The sequence below is a fragment of the Mangifera indica genome, chromosome 18, assembly GCF_011075055.1.
Source record: "Mangifera indica cultivar Alphonso chromosome 18, CATAS_Mindica_2.1, whole genome shotgun sequence".
NCBI lineage: Eukaryota > Viridiplantae > Streptophyta > Magnoliopsida > Sapindales > Anacardiaceae > Mangifera > Mangifera indica.
In genome coordinates this window covers 1,535,280-1,553,297 of record NC_058154.1, presented here as the reverse complement: position 1 = coordinate 1,553,297, position 18,018 = coordinate 1,535,280, and the positions used below count along the sequence as shown (strand labels likewise).

The following is an 18,018-nucleotide window of genomic DNA, read 5'->3' as shown; positions in this document are numbered from 1 at the left end:
TTAGAATTTCAAATTAGGAAAAAAAATGAAATATAAAATTGATTAAAAAATATGGAAAAAGAAACACGTATCAATTTTTTTATATTTTTAAAATGTTTCGTATAAATTTTTTCATATTTCAAAAACAGAATCGTTTCGAAGATGCATAATGGCACCATGTGGGCTTCCTAGATACAAATTAATGTACTCAATTGGTCAGATTGGAAGATTGAAAATTAGTAATGGAAAACCAATTCCCATTTCTTTATTTGGGTGGGACAAGACAACGATAGGCTTTTTATGATAACACCAACAGCATCAACATGCATTAATTTAATTATGTAATTAGTTGGGGATTAGATACTTTAATCATATTTTTTTCTCCAAATAACAGAATTAGATTTTGAAATTCTTCATCTGCCAACCCCAACAAAGCTGCTTCATATTTATTGCTTGAATTTTGGTTTTAATTAATGGGTTATAATTGGTGTTTAAAGTGGTTGATTATTAATTGTTTGTTGGCTTAAAATAACAAATGAAAACGTGTTAAAAAGGACCCTTTTCTGATAAGAGTAATATTATCTGTATAAATAATACGTATAATTTTGTACACAAATAATAAAATTTCACTATATGATTGGGTTGTTTTAAATTAGAGATAAAATAACACTCAATCATATAATGATATGTCATTATTTGTATACAAAATTACGCATATGGTATATGTACACAGTTTTATTGTTCTGATAAAACATATGTTGAGAAAGATTATACATTAAATTTATTCGAGCTTGAGCTCCTAAGAGCTCAATATTTTTTGCTAGAGTTTTATGAGTGTTCAACTCGTAAAGCTTGCGAGTTTGAAAAATTCGATACAAATCGATTAAAACGTCGTTTTTTTAACTAATACACATTAAAATAATATCACTTAAGTATTAAATTAAACTCAAAGCTTGATTCAAGTTCAAACTTAAGTTTGATTCTTCTTGAACAAATCAAACTTAAACATATTTGAAATAAGTTCGAGATCACATTTGATTTCATTAAAACGAGTCAAACTCAAGCTTTGATAAGCTTGGATTCAGTTTGGCTTGAATTTAGTTCTAACTAAAAGTTAGATACGTGAGATGAAAGATTGCAAAATTTGACAGGAAATCAAAGTTTTAATCTTGATCAGATTATAACAGTCATTATCACGGCATTGGCCATAGATGCCATCGAAATGGATTAGCAGCCTTTCTCCTACCTTCTGTCCTTTTAAGGTTTTTCTGGCTTCAAGTAATCTAGGATGATTACGCAATGAAGTATTGTCCATACACGTAACTGTGATTAGCCATTCTTATCTTTTAACTTTGTTGTGTTTTTGAAGTCTTTGTCTCATGGTTCTCATGTTTTATTTTTTTAATGGAAACCAACTAATCCGCAATAGGCTAATTGGTTATATACAATTTAGAGTAAATTCATAGTATTACATATGATACGTTACGTAGCAATGATGATGATTGATTCGTCAAACATGTTGTCATTTATACTGAGAGATATATGTAAGATAAGAGGGTACGACACAAAAGTTTTTCGTATTGGATAAAAGAAGGTTGCTATCTATGCATTAAATAAAAAAATATGCAAGATAAAAACAAAATTACGCATATATGGAATGTAAATACTAACGGTTGGAAAATCATGTCTGATTCTGTAAATTTAGAAAATAGTAAATTGTATACTTGGATTTTGATTATGTTCGACGCATATTGAGATGAATGCGATCCGAGGTGTGATAGTTAATCTTTTTCCACAATACAATTTGCTTTTATCGTACTTTTTTTGGATTTTATGAAAGGAGTTTTTGTATTTCATGTTTTTGGAAGGAGAAGAAGAACAGAAAAAATGCATTTGGTAATTTTTTTTTTTCAAGGGAGTAATTTTTACAGTTTTGGGACATTTAAATATATCTTTAACTATCTAATTGTTTTCTCAACTTCCATCAACTGCTGTCAAGATAGTTAAAGTAAACGGGTCAGATCAACCCATCATGGGTAGATCCAGACCTAATACTAATCTCCCACCATTGCTTGAAGAATTTGTTATAGAATACCACTTAATTGTGCTCGTATGTTGTGTCTTTAAGGTGATTCCAATTTTAAGAATGTTGGTGTATGAAAAATAAAAAATGGCTCACCGAGGGACCTTACATGAAGCTTTTAAATCCTTCCATCATGTATTAAATTGAAGAAGTGGAAGAGTGAGAGTTATGGACCACACTTTAATCTCCATAAATCTATATTAACTGCTGTAAAAGTAGTTACAAGGAGCCTATAGTTATGGCAGATAAACTGACATTTTAATGTAGTTTTGTTTATTGCTCGAGAGACTATGTTCATTATTATGTTACTAATCATTAAGAAAAAATGTTTTGACATAAAGTGGTATTAAAAGGAGTAATTGGATCCTACAAAAGTCTTTATGTTTTCTTTAGAACGGTGCTTCTGAGTAGGGGTAGGTAGAAACTAAGCTAAACCTATACATATTTTAGCTCGAGTTTAGTTTGAATTAAAAAAAAAAAAGATAACTCAAGTTTGTCAAACTAAAGTTAATGATAATTTAAGTTCAGTTCAATCTTTAAGTTTAAAGTTCGAAGCTCGGCTTGAGTTTTATCTTTAATCTTATGGTTAATCTTGTACAAAAGGATAATTAGTTAGTTTTTAATATAATTTCACATTTTAAACCTATTAGAGAGGGTCCATTTATTTGAAAAAATAGAAGAAAATTACAAAACTATCAAAAAATTGTTTAAAACATAACCATAAATAGTAAGGTCGAAATCTAATTTGATGGGTTTCAAAACTTAACCTTAAATAACAACTAAGACTCTTTGGCCCCTAGGGCTAGCTTGAATGGCGAAGTAAAAGGGTCTCTTCCTAAAAAAAAAACAATGTTCGAATAACATGAACTCCCTCTCTTATGTGAAAATCTGTGAAACATTGATTTATTTAATGTAGTGGTTATAGGTCTGTCACTACCTCTTGAGAGGTTTCTCTGTCCGACAAAGTCTAGCAAGGTTCTCTTGGTCATTAAAAAAAAAAATTGGGCCCTTTTTCAAGCCTCTTCCACAACCTCCTGTGATAGCCCACTGCTGGGTTCCCTCCTGGCCCAAAACAACCAAATAGAGAGCTGTTGAACCTGGGCTAGCCTTTAAATTGACAATTGCTGATCGGGCGCGCAGCAGGCTCAGAATTTTCCCGCCACTTTATATTGGTCAAACTCATTTAACAAAAACATCATGACTCCCATCTTTTCTACCAAGCACCTTGCTCATTTGATAAACTTGAAATTACGAAGCTAACCTTTCTACTTATTTTTCTGTAGATTAAATTTTCATGCTCTCAAGTCTCAACAAGTATCTGAAAAATAATTTACAGTATGGGTAGAATAGTAATTACAGAGAAATAAATTCTGGAAACAGTGCCCTATGAAGAATGAATGTTGTGAGAGTGAAGTGTCTTCCCAACAAAAATTCAAAAACGACATGGAAACACAAAATATAACGGACATCGAAGTCGACGGCGACGACACCGAAGACGGTGGAGAAGTTGAAGCTGATGGCGGCGGAAGCGGCGAAGATTCTGCTGTAGTTGTCGGAGAGGGAAGCAAAAGGGGCAACAAAGACCGAGTGAAGGGGCCTTGGTCGCCCGAAGAGGACGCAATATTAAGCAACCTTGTGAGCAAGTTTGGCGCTAGGAATTGGAGCTTGATCGCCCGAGGAATATCCGGTCGCTCCGGCAAGTCTTGTCGGCTCAGGTGGTGTAATCAGCTCGATCCAGCTGTTAAACGGAAGCCATTTACTGGTAATTAACTAATAACTTAGGAATTATATTTTCAATGCTGGATTGACTATGCTGTTCTGTGTAATTTCATACTTGAGACTATTTGTATACTTGAATTTGTTAATGCTGCTTTATCCTTAAAGCTTTTATCGTGCTACAAGTTCCTTATAATATTGTTTATATTATATATTCTAAACTTTGTTTTCTGGTTGCAACAATTGAAGGAGTGGAACCATGTTTTTTTTTAAATAGGAAAAAGCATGTTTAACCCCTGTTGCTGTAGCTACACTTTTGTGTGAATTTTCTATGTTGAATGTGTGCAGATTATTTTGTCAAAACTATGGATGAGAAGTTGAAAACATAAGGAGGAATATAGAAACTGTTGGTAATGTGTCTTTAATCTTATCCCACATTGCTTAATCGAGAAAAAGTGTGAAAAAATTTGTGTCACATTGTTTGTTTAGAGATTTATAAGAGTTTTTCCCTTATAAATAGGTTGTTTTAGTGATAAATTGGACAATGAGAGACACCCGTAGAATAGCAAACGCTATTAAAAAGGTGAAATAGAGCCCTTTGGGATTTTATGGCTAAAAGAATTTTTTGTTTTTCTCATTCAAAAAATCGCAAAGCATTGATTGAGTTTTGTAGTAGGTCACTTTAGGTTAGGTCGAATCAATCATTTGTATGTTTTCTTGGTTTGGGGCTTCTATATTTTTTGTCGGTTTGGGTGCTAATCAAACAGTTCTTTTTCTGATTTTAGAGAAATTGAAGTTGGGTCTTGGTAGATATAGACATACGCCCTCTAGCATTAGACAGGTATATAGTAATATTGAGATGTGAGAGAATTCTCCTCATTATATGAATGCTTACGTCCCCGTTAATATCTATGCTATATTAATTATTTATGGTTTTCTAATTTGGGCACAACTTTTACTGATGTCTGATGGCAATGTAGACTAGTTGGTTGTTAGTTAAGCCCCCTATGTACTATCTTGTTTTGACAGTTATGCTCTTTAAGTTTTTGGCACACGAGACTTCTATAAGTAAAAGTTTTATTAGAACTGCTGGCATGCAACATTCCTAGCTGAAGTTTGTTGAATTAATTTGATGTTAATACTTTCTGGCTAGACTGACAGAAGCAAATTCATTTCAGATGAGGAAGATAAAATTATAATTTCAGCTCATGCTATCCATGGAAACAAATGGGCTGTCATTGCTAGGCTTCTACCTGGGCGGACAGATAATGCTATTAAGAACCACTGGAATTCCACTCTAAGGCGTCGGGCCATGGAACTTGACAGGGTAAAGAAGTTCGAATCTGGAAATATCATTGAGGATACCAGCATGGATAGGACCAAAGCATCATCTGAGGAAACTCTATCTTGTGGTGATGTAAATTCATTTAAATCCTTAGAGGGAAAAGATGTATGTTCTTTGGAAATTTTGGATAATCAATGTGAAGACAACACCATAACAGAGGTTCCATACAATCCTGATCATGAATTAAAAGAACAACCTACTCTTTTCCGTCCGCAGGCATGTGTAAGTGCTTTCAATGTTTATAAAGCTGTGGATGGCCCTGAGATTGCTTCACCAAATTCAAGGCAAACCCCAATGCAAAGACCTCTAGTTCAAGCATCATTGCCTGATGCAGGGATCTGCAAATTGATTGAAGGAGTCTATGGTGAGAGGATGGTGCCTCACATGTGTGGCTTCGGCTGTTCTGGGACACAATGTGGTGGTAATGGTCAGAACTCTTTGTTGGGACCTGAATTTTTGGAATTCTCAGAGCCTCCAAGCTTTCCAAGTTTTGAATTGGCTGCCATAGCCACAGAAATAAGCAACCTTGCTTGGCTGAAAAGTGGCTTGGAGAATAGCAATATGAGACTGATGGATGATGCAGCAGATAGGATAAGAACAAATGGATCTCAGGTGCAAATGGGGCATTTGGAAGAAAGAAAGAGCAAGTTAACAGGGCAATAACGTGCCATGAAAAATATTGGTAGGCAACCCTCCTTAGTTTGGCCTTAATCTAATTAATTTAATTTGATTTTGTTTTTATCTTTAACTTGCATCATAATTCTAAACTAAAATTTTAACCCTATCAATCTCTAAATCTTGTTATTTTGAGATGTCATGCTTTTCTTCTAGCTGTTCACACTATCAAAATCTTTCATCTCACTTCTTTCATTTTATTTTACAATTTAAACTTGCACAAGTTGGATATATACATAAGATCTGCAGGATACCGTAGAAACTCAGAAAAGTTCTAGTACCTAGGAACTAAGTCATTTAACCACGGTTGCTTAAGATAAAGGAAATGATGTGTATGGTTAGATTCAAATTGAATTGAGTTTGAACATATGTTTGTTTGCGTTTGGTTTGAATTTTAGATGGTAAGTTCTAGTTTATTTGAAGTAATAAAAGATTTTGTCAAACATCGTTGATAAGTTAAATTATGTTAATTGATGAGATAAATAGTATTGCAATATAAATAAGTAGTATCATTAAAAAGGAATTCGAGCCAAATTTAAGTCAAGCTAATTGACTTGGTTTAAATCCAACCTCAACCATGTGGGTTAGTGAATGACCAAAATAAAAAGTTACTGATATTTCAGGTAGGTTAGAGCTCTACTCAGGCTGCCTGATTTTTTAGGGTATGTTCAAGACTTGCAAAAATGTGAGAGCAAAAATCCACCCATTTGGAGTTGAGTTAATTACACTAATAAAGTAAAACACTTCGATTGTAATGACTAGCTTTATAACTATTTCATTTAATAAATCAATATTTTGATCTTGATGTTATGTTGTCGAGTTTCGAATCCAAACCTTTTCACTTGAGGATTCCATTTACTTTTTGACTCAAGTTAACCTTTAAAGGAGAAGACATATGTACAGCGACAAGAAACCTTTTTCAACGACACACAAACACCTCATTCAGTAGAAAAGAAAAGGGTGTTTAGATTAGATTCTTCTTTCCTAAGTATAGACTGTACAGAGATAAGTGATGCTACAGAAAAAGGATTTTCATCAAGCCCTTCTTAGTTAAAGTGTGACGGTGACAAATCTGAAAGAGCCACCACCATGTGATGTCAACCCTGGAATCTTTCAAAGGGTTTTAGGGTTTTAATATTCTATTAAACATCAAATCAAACATCTGGCATACCAGCCATTTCTGATTAGGGTTTGTTGGGTGCCTCCTTTTTCCAGTCAACATTTGGTAAACTAACTCAGATGGACACTGAAAGCAAAAGAACAAGAGATGGAATCCTAGAACACAGTTAAAGAATTCAATTTTCAATTCAACTGTTTCTTTCTGGTACCCCACCCTCAGGAATGTTGAAATTTCTTAATCAGCAAATGCAACAGTTCCATTTTAATCGCTACGAATAGTTTTCTATTCAAATTTCAGGGTTGAATTCCAATCAACTTTACTCGAGTTTAAAAATGAGTTTAGTCCAAACGAGTATGACTCAAATGAATTCAAATTCAAACTTAAATTTAAAAATTAAATATTTTCGTATTCGAGTTTGAAAGATGTTTAGTTCGTTAGGTTTGTGAGTATGAAAAAATTTAGTATAAATAGACTAAAATAACGTCATTTTAGTTTATATACATTAAAACATCATCGTTTTAATAATTTTTTACTCAACTACAATACAAAACCGTGTTCAAAGCTCGACTCAACTTGAATCAATTTTGAGAGAAGCTTAGATCGATTCAAACCTAACTTTAAATTCAATCATATTAATTTAAGTAAAACAAGTGTATTCAATTTTGAGTATATAATTGAATACTTAGATAATGTTTTATTATATAATTAATTAATTTTAAATTAAAGATAAATTAATATTTAATCAGATGACGACACATCATTTAAATCCTCGATTTTACACGTTCACTTAGCATAGCTCTATTTTTTCAAACTATCTCTTTAAAAATGGCTTTTTTTTTTAAGTGGGATTCCAATGACAATAAGATCACGTCAAAACGGGTATATATTGCGCTTAATAGCCAATCATATTAATGACATGTTAAACGCTTTTAATCTCATTATGGATATTAATTTATGATTATAACTAATACTTAATTTCTTAATGATATCTTGATGGCTAATAATTCAATCTCCACTTCATGTGGACTCAATTTAAAACCACTTCATCTAGACTGGAATTGTATACTTGAAAGATACTTAATATAAATAAAAAAATTATACTTTGTTGGCCATAAGACTTATTCACCCCCAAGGTTTGGTATAATTCCAAACTCTCTCTTGTGAAGTTTTAAAAACTCAAATATGTACTCTTCTATGAAAATTTTTTGTTATGGGTAAAGGAAAAATTGTTATTTTAAAAAAAAATTAAAAAAACTAAAATTTTATTTTAATTTTCCCATCTCTCTTTAGTTTAAAAAACTAACAATTTTACTCACCCAAAAATTTAAAAAGTTCACTTTTTCCCTTAAGGTTTTTTCTTCTTTTTCTGATGATCAGAATCTAGTCGCCTGATTTTGTCTTCCCACCCATGCATTGGTCGGTTCTCTCTCTCTTCATCTTCGGTTTCATTTCATTGAAACTGGCCAAACCAATTAGCATTCGATTGCTCCTACTTCAGACACGTCACTCCTAATCCATCGATGCTTTTCGTCCGAATTAGGAGTAACGGTGTTCATCTGCTTTTCGAGAGTGATGCATCTGAATTGGGAGTGAAGGAAGAGCAACTGATTTGGGAGTCACATGCTTCTCTTTTGATGGAATGAAACTGAAGGTGGAGAGAGAGAGAATTGACAAAAGCAAGGTGGGAAGATGAAGTCGACTGATCGAATTTCGACCGTTGGAGAAAGAAGAAACAAACCTTAGGGGGAAAAGTGAACTTTTCAAACTTTTGGGTGGGCAAAAATTGTTAGATTTTAAACTAAGTGGAGGAATGAAATAAATTTTTATTTTTATCAAAATTATTGTTAAATAATAGTTTTACCCTTAACTCTAACAAAAATTTTTAACAGAGGAGTGGATATTTGAGTTTTTGAAATTTCGCGGGTGGGAGTTTTGAATTATACCAAACCTTGGGTGGGAATAAGTGCTTTGGCCCACTTTGTTTAACCCTAATGGCAAATGAACGTATGGGTTATGTAGGATGTACTACAAGAGTAATAGTGTATGTATGAACAGTAGATATTAATGAATACAAACAAATTTATATATTATTATGTGATTAGATGATATAATTATTTATTTTTATTTTAATTATAGATAATTTAATTATATTATGACATATTTATTTATTTGCACATGTTACCTAATCATTTAATATATGAAGTGTGCGTTTGGTTTAAGTAATATTTTATTATCAAAAATAAAATATTATCACAAAAATATATTAACTATAAAATTATTGGATATAAATTATTATTATATATATGATAAAATTGGATAAAAAATGCTAAGATATTATTTTATTTAAATGTCTTTAGTATAATTATTTTAAAATATTCTTCATGTTACTTATTTTTTAATTGAAAATATAGTTATTTTTCCTAAAAAATTAATGAGCAAGAATATAATTATAATAAAATCAAGATTATTTTGATAATTTTTTAATACCTAAGGTAAAAGTGATAATAATATTACTTGACATATTACAACTGGGTATAATATTTTATTACTTGACAAACTAAACAAAATAATGTAAGTAATAAAAGATAAATTATCAGAATAATTTTTAAATCCCAAAACAAACACCCTTGAAGTTGTAACAAACAATAGAAAAGAAACAATGATTATGTGATGGAAGAACGTATGTCTATTTCTCGTATGTTTTTGTTTAAATAAGATGTTCTCATCTTTAAAGTCGAAAATTGACAAATTCTCACATTCAATTAAGTTTTAATAATAAATTTTATTAAATTTTAGGTAAAAATGTGGAAACGATAAATATACTCCTATGAATATTAAAAGAATAATATTATATGTATAAATAATGAGACATATCGTCATGTGATTAAATAGTTTTAAATTAAAGATAAAGTAATACCAAATCATATGAGGATATATTATTGTTTGTATACAAAATTATATAAATTATTTATATACATAATTTTATTGATATTAAAAGGCCAAAAGACTTATTTCCACTTAAAGTATGTTGTTTCCTGAATTCCTATCCTTTAACTTTGAAAATCACATTTATCCACCTATAGACAGTTAAAATTTGTTAATTGTAAGGGTAAAATCGTTATTTTATCTGTAATATTAAAATAAACTTAAATTTTATTTGTTTTTTCTCCCTAAACCTTAAAATCTAATTATTTCTCCCTTACGTCAAGTTTTACAAAATGATTCAAGCTCTGGCATTATTGTCGATAACCTTTCCCTCGAACGATCTCTTTTCTCTCATCTGGACTTCCAGCCAACGTTGATTGGAGCTATCTTTCCAAACAAAATTATGCAGATTATTTTATTTTTCTGCTAAATAGATAATTACTAATCAGCTTTTGTGCGGTTCAAGCAAGCAAAGGTAGATTGTCCACCCATACTCAAAACTGTTTCATTGCAATGTCTCCGCAGACTCCGCTTAAAGAGATAAACAATTATCCCACGCCAACGCTTCTGTATTAGTAACTTTTTAAGTGGGGGGCTCCAATGACAATAAAAGGCCAAACGACTTATTCCCACTAAAGTTTAGTGTATTTCCAAACACATATCGACGGGTTTTAAAATTTTAAATATTTATTTATTATCCAATTTTAGCCAAAATTTTTATGAATTATAAAAATAAAATTATCATTTTATCATTAATATTAAAATAAATAAAATTACATTTCATTTTTCTCCATTTAAGTTTAAAAAATTAATAATTTTTTCTCATCAAAAAGTTTGAAAACTTGCATTTCCCCCTTATTAGGGTTTGATTTTTTCATTTAGGCTTTCTGGTGACCTATTAGTTCTAGTCGTTGGCCAATTTTCAATGCATCTCCCTTCTCGATGGTTTCTCAGCATGAAAACCACCTAAAATTTGGCCAAAATAGTTAGGTGATATTGCATAGATTTGTGCAATATCGTACGAATCTATGTGTCGGTTAGACAACATACAAACATATGCATTGTGCGATGTCATTCTACCATTTCGATCAGAGTTTGGGTTGTTTCCATATTGGGAAACAATCAGGGAAGGAGATGCACAGAAGATCGGTTGATGATCAGAACTAATTGGTCACTAGAAAGCCCAAATGAAAAAATCAAACACTAACAGCGAAAAAAATGCAATTTCTCACCCATTTCTTAAAGTTAAAAGTCAACAACTTTTTACGTTTCTTCAGGTTGGTTAATAAACTACACTAAATTTAAGAGTAAAACATTGAAAAGACATAAATACTTTTATAATAATATTAAAATGTCCCAAATATTTCTTTTTAATTTATTTCACAAATTAAGTGACAACACCTATCATTATAAAGATTTTCACAAAGCATTACAATCTTTCATGGTCTAAATGTTATCAAGAGGATTGCACAATTTCAATGTGATTATAATTAAATTCACATCGAAATGATACGATTAAGTTGAAAGAGCATTGGTTGATGGGGGCTTCATTCCGTCATGATTTTGTCATTGAAACTTGGGGATGAAGAAATAGAAAGTCTTAGGGTGTTCATATATGAATATTGAAGAAGAAGAAGAAGAAGAAAAAAGAGTTGTGATGGTGTTACAGAGAAGTGTAGGGTGCGCTACAGAAATATAGAGAAATGAGTCGAGAGAATGACATTTTTGTATTTCTTAATTAAAAATGTTAACAACTTAAAGTATATTTAGTACAATTCGAATAAAACAATTAAAGAAAAAAAATCAATTAAGGATCAAAAACTTGCTATCATCCCTCTTAAAATTCAAGATGGTAATGTATTCATCATAAGAAATTTGTCAAGAGCGTACAAAGTCGAAAAGGAAAACTAGCTTTGATTAATAAGTCTACAAATTGATCCTAAGAGGAATTAGAAACAAGATGAAAGGTATTATATTCAAATTTTACCTAATAGTGGTGTTATGTAGACTGAAAATTTAATACAAAAATTAGTACTAACATCCGTGAAAATTATATAATTATATAATTAAATATTATTTTATTTATAATTAACAATTATATAATTATATATATATATATGATATAATCTAATTATTCAATTAAATAATCAAAACCAGATGTATATTATTTTATTATGTAACAAATATAAATTATTTAAAAAAATATTAAAATATTATTTTACTTAAATAACTTTAAAATATTATTGAACATCAATTATTATTGTGTTCACTTAAACTAACATACATTATACTAAAAATTTTGATTTTTGTACTTTTTAATATATTCTTAGTGTTAATATTAAAATTGTTTTTCATATTGTCAAATTTTGAAATTAATTAATTAAATTATTTTTCAAGTTGTAATCTTATTATTAATATATTTTTTAAAAAAATTCTTCATGTTACTTATTATTGTAATTAAAAAGTGATGATATTTTCATCATAAAAATTTAATAATTAATAATAAAATTATTTTGATAATTTTTTAATGCATAAAATTACACTTATATTACCTTATAAAAAATTAAAGTATATATGAAAATAATTAATCTATACAAATTAATATTGTTTAGGTAAATTTATTATTATAAATAATTATTATGTGGGGTTGGTAGTAATAAAAACATATTATGATATCATTTTACATAAATATTTTTTATATGTTAAACAAAATAAGATAAAATTGGAATAAAATTAAGATTATTTTAATAATTTTTTAATATTTATAAAATTTTAATTAATTTTTATATTATTTATCACATCAATTTGTTAATAAAATATTATTATTATGTAATCTACACAAGATAATATAAGTAATAAATGATAGATTATTAGACTAATTTTCTATCATTTGAACTAAATTCATTATTGATAATAAAATATTATCAAAATTTTTTATTATCTAACAAACTAAACAAAATAATATGATAAATTATCATAATATTACTCATCTTTTATGATAAATAGTTAATGAGCAAAATGTTGTGCATACAATTTCAAGTATAAAATCGGATATTTAAATGATATGTAATTATGAGATTGAACAATCTAAATGATGTGTCATAATTTGATAGAGTTTAATCATATAATTATACATCATTTATTACCCAACAATTTGAGCTTGTCTAAACTTGAGTTCGATTTACATTAGTGAAGCCAATTTCAAGTTGAGTTTGTCTAAAAGTGTTCAAACTTAGTTTGTTTGAGAGGACTCGAGCTTGAATTGAGCTTTGAACTTAATTAGATATTAAAATGACATTATTTCAATATATATTAGTGAAAACGATATTGTTTTAGTTGATTTATATCTAATTTTTTAGGCTTACGACTTTTATGAGCCGAACACCTCTAACGGTTAAGCTCAAAAATACTAAACTCTTAAACTCAAACTTGTTTGAATTAAGCTTATTTTAAATTTGTTTAAATTAAACTCAAACTTAAATAAATTCGATTCAAATATACTTTTACTCGAATTATATACCCGTAATATAATAATAATAATTTATTAAGATCTACTGTATCTACATCTATCGTATTTTATACGCAAAACAAGACAAAATAGAAAAAAAGCAAAACGACAAAACAAAATGGATCATCCGACATATAAATATATAAATATAATCATAGAAATTTCTTTCCAACTGAGTTGTTCTTTCAAGCTTAATTTTCTCTTCAATATCAACCGTTCGATCATTACTTAGATTCACATTTTTCAGAATCAAACGCACAGAATCCACGTAGAAGAAAAAGATCCAAAGTGAAACATCAAGTCTATCTCGAGTCTCCAAAGTCTTTCTTATTTTCAAATGAAATCTCTCCTCGGTTTCTCTGTATCCACTGCTCGTTTTCTGTTCTTCTTCTTCGCAGTGCCAGGGGGGGTCCTCAGTCAAAAGTTTCTTAGCAAAAGCTTCAGTCTTTGTCTCATAAACAGCCTTTCTCCATTTTATTTAACACTTTATTCTCTTACGCATTCTTCATAAAACTTCAAAGCTTCAGAAACATTTTATGGAGTTGCAAGATCACCGACTCCAATACCCAGTTCTTTAAATTTTCCGTTTTAGTTAACATTTTCCGAAAGTTTTGAGCTTTAAGCTGCTTCTGCGTCTTTGAAACAATATAATGTCAGTTCAAGAAATGTCCCATACTGATATAGAACAAGGCCGCACTGAAACATATGACCACCGCCGCCGCTCAATCGCCGGAAGTGACATCAGCGTGTGCTTCTCAGACGCGGAGGAGGGTGGCTCATGCTACTCTCAGTTCTTTTCAACGACAGGTGGGTCCTACGATGAGAACAGTTTTGCCTGCGTTTCCGATGCCGCCCTTTCCAGGAGGGTATCTTCTGTTTCTTCAGCATCCGATTGTTCAATAGAGATCGAAAGTGAAGTGGGAGAAATTGAAATAAAAGTTCACTTGGATATTAATAAAGTGGAGGGAGAGAAAGATTGTCGAATTTGCCATCTGGGTCTTGAGAGTAATAGCCATGAATCTGGGATTGCCATTCAATTGGGTTGTTCTTGCAAAGATGATTTGGCTGTTGCTCATAAACAGTGTGCTGAGGCCTGGTTCAAGATCAAAGGAAACAAGTGAGTTTTTAATCTTCATTTATCACTGTTCTAATTAAGATTTTCATTACTTGTTTTGGAGTTTTTAGTTTCTAAATGTAAAGTATAATGTGTGAGGTAAAGATGGTGGAAGAATCAATTTCTGTTGACAGAAAAAAAAGAAAATTATTGAAAAAAAGTAAAGCAAAAGAGTAAAGCATTGGGAGGTCCAGCAGTCTGTCTTTTTTTTCCTTGGTTTAGGAATCTCTATACATTGCTCTTCTTGGTTAACTTTCTTTTTATGAAAGTGGAGATTTGCTTTGCCCCCTGATTCTCATGTGGTCTTGGTGGCTGATTGTTGCTTGCCGGTGCCGCTTTGTGCTTTTTTCTTTTTTTAATAAATTTGCTGAATGTGGACTATTGACTTTGCCATTTGCCCAACATGTTTGGTGATAATTGACCTTTTTATACATTTCCAACTCAAAGCTAAAACAATTTTCTATACTATCTTTTATTGTCAAAAAATTTGGCAGATTGTGCACTAATTTTTCTGTGTTATGCAATCATCAGTTGGCAAGTCACCCACCTTGCCATCTCATTGGTTAGACCTCTGCAATTAGTTATCTTTGTGGATCTCATAATTTTCTATAAAATATGACTCAAGTTATGCCAATCACTTGATCTGAATTCTAAATACGATCCAAAGCAAACCCATTTGTAGGTTTTTAGTGTATTTGCCATCAGCTGCAATTTTTATTGCGGCAAGAAAAGAACTACATTTAACTTATTTCTTTTGCATGGGAAATTATGTTAGACTCAGGCTATTTGATTAAAGAGATTTAGTTTAGGGGTTAGTGTTTTGGAGCAATACTATGTGTACACACTCTTGAGGGTATAATTGGATACACAAATGCTGTGTCATCATGTAATTGGATGATATTTTATTTTTAATTCAAAATCACTCAATCATACGATAACACATCATCAATGTATCCAATTGTGTATTTAAAAGTGTATTTACATAGTTTTATTGACTGTTTTGTCCTTTATATTTCAATGCTGGAAAAGCTTGAATCTCTGATGAATCAGGTGCAATCTATCATGTAGAGACTCCATTTGTATAAGTTTAATTGTATGCGCATACATTATCTATTCAATAAAACTATATATATACACTTTTAAATACAAAATTGGGTATACAAATGATGTGTTATAATGTGATTAGGTGTTACTGTATTCTTAATTTAAATTACCCAATTACATGATTATATATTATCTGTGTACCCAATTATGTACTCAAAAGTGTGTACATAGCATTGCTCTTATTTTTTCCCTTTAATCTCATAATGCCAGTTGTTGTAGCTTTTAAGGGCTGCATCAATGCATATCAGCTGGCTCATTATGCAACTCATAATCAAAACATGCCCAGACCAGACAGCTCCTGCTTGGAAATATTTATATCCTGCTGTGTTCAATAACTCTTTCATAGTAGATTCCTGTTATCATGTATATCTTTATTATGTTTTTAATGCAAATATATTTGTATATTTGATCTTCTTGATCTTTTTAGGACCTGTGAAATTTGTAATTCGATTGCGCACAATGTTGCTGGAGCAACTGAGATGGAATCTATAGAGCAGTCAAATGAGACCAACAACGCCACTGCGATCTCTTCAGTCTCAGCATCAGCATCAGCACACCATGGCGAGACTCGAAACTTCTGGCATGGCCACCGCTTTCTGAATTTCCTGCTTGCTTGCATGGTATTTGCATTTGTCATATCTTGGCTTTTTCACTTTAATGTGCCATCATCATAGGATTCAATAAAAGAATTTATCGAAACGAAAAGGAAAAAAGGAGATAGAGAGATTGAAATATAAAGAAAGAGAAAAAAAAAATTCCCAGAACTGAGCCTGCAGAAGTTGTTCTAATGGCAATGAGTAATGGGATGTTTTAGAGCCTTGCAGCATTTAATAGATATCTATACTTGTTTTATCTTCATCTTCTGCTTCATACATGATGTAGGGGCTTGTTATATCTATGAATGAACATTCTTGTTGAGCTTTATTATTGGAAGATAAAAGGTCTGCATATTTTATATTTCTAAGTTCTGCTTTGTACTTGAAAAGTTAATTTTTGTGTAATTCTTGTTGCCCTATTGATTGAATATTATGGTTTCTCCCTCCTTTTATAGACGAATAAAATTATGTATACCATGGTAGCCAAATAGGGTATTGAAAACTTAATTTTGTGCATTGTGTATCATGTATTGCCTTTGAAAATTTAAAATTTCTCATATACATTATTACTATATCATCATTTTCTCTAAAAAACGTATCGATTTATATCGGTAATATGTATCGTATCCTAGGATATGTGTTATATCATACGATATATCCATTATATCACATTAATGATACGTATGATATAACACGTATCGTTTTTCATTTATATCGTATCATATTGTATGATATGTATCATGTATCGTAAAAAACGGATAATTATAATATGTACAAACAAATTTTATTAATTTATCTATACAAATTGAGGTGATGGGTAATATAATTATTTACTTTTTCTCTCATATCAAAATTACTAATCAATACTGTCACATTAGGTTTTATGATTAAGTTCGAATGATTTGTTTATGCATGTAGTGTTACTCTTAATTCGTCTTTTTGGTTTAATGTGTTCCGAAAAGATGAACTTTGTAACCATAGATGTTGAAAATTTGGCAAGATAGAGAATAAAGTTGGTGACATTAAAGAATAGTATTGATGGCACTATTCAGAGATTTTAAGTCATGGAATTGATCTTAAGAGCATTGATTCATGGGCTATGAAGGATGCATTCTCCATTTTTAAGCTTCAGAAGCAGATTCTTGTATTATCAGACAAGAACATGATGAGAATGGAATTAAGAGTAGGAGTAGGGTTAGATGTGAAGTGAGCCAGCTCAGCTTTGTGTTTGGGTTGATTTAAGTTAAATTTGAGATAGAATTTCAACTCGACAACTTGGGTAAAGTTCATCTCGCAAACGACAGTATTCATCTTATCAATGATAGTATTTATCGTATTAACAATACTATTTATCCTATTAGTGAACCTTCCACGATCTCTAATAAGTTCAAATGAATTAGTTGTTAGTTTGAACTAACCTATGTTTGGGTTTAACACTCAACTAGAATCCAATCTTACGACAGAGGAAATAAAATCGGCCGATTATTTCATGTTTTTCACATGAATAAAATTATATGTATAAAAAAATTGTACAAATTTATCTATATGAACTAATGTGGCAACTTATGATTGGTAATGTGATTGTTTGTTTTTTCTCTTATTTTAAAAGAGTAATATTATATATACACATTTTTAGTACATAATTTAAATACATAGATAATATATCATTATGTGATTGAGTATTACTTTATCTTTAATTTAAAATTATTCAATCATATAACGATACATTATTTATATATTCTTATTATATATAAATAATGTGTATACATAGTTTTATTGTTAGTATAATTATTCCCCCTATTAAATTAAAATGCAGGAATAATGTGTGTTCACAAGGAAAAGGGACTGCAGTC

General features: G+C 30.4%; 2 protein-coding genes across 2 annotated transcripts; both read left to right on the top strand.

Annotated features, from left to right (window-relative positions):
* The first annotated feature begins 3,445 nt into the window (after positions 1–3,445).
* On the top strand, positions 3,446–5,935 carry LOC123201459 (transcription factor MYB1-like). Its single transcript, XM_044616974.1, has 2 exons — positions 3,446–3,824; positions 4,957–5,935. The coding sequence occupies exons 1-2, from the start codon at positions 3,449–3,451 to the stop codon at positions 5,784–5,786; spliced, it is 1,206 nt and encodes a 401-aa protein (XP_044472909.1). The 5' UTR covers positions 3,446–3,448; the 3' UTR covers positions 5,787–5,935.
* Positions 5,936–13,555: 7,620 nt separating this feature from the next.
* On the top strand, positions 13,556–16,672 carry LOC123201460. The gene is made up of 2 exons (XM_044616975.1): positions 13,556–14,468; positions 15,997–16,672. The coding sequence occupies exons 1-2, from the start codon at positions 14,002–14,004 to the stop codon at positions 16,241–16,243; spliced, it is 714 nt and encodes a 237-aa protein (XP_044472910.1). The 5' UTR covers positions 13,556–14,001; the 3' UTR covers positions 16,244–16,672.
* The last annotated feature ends 1,346 nt before the right edge of the window (positions 16,673–18,018 follow it).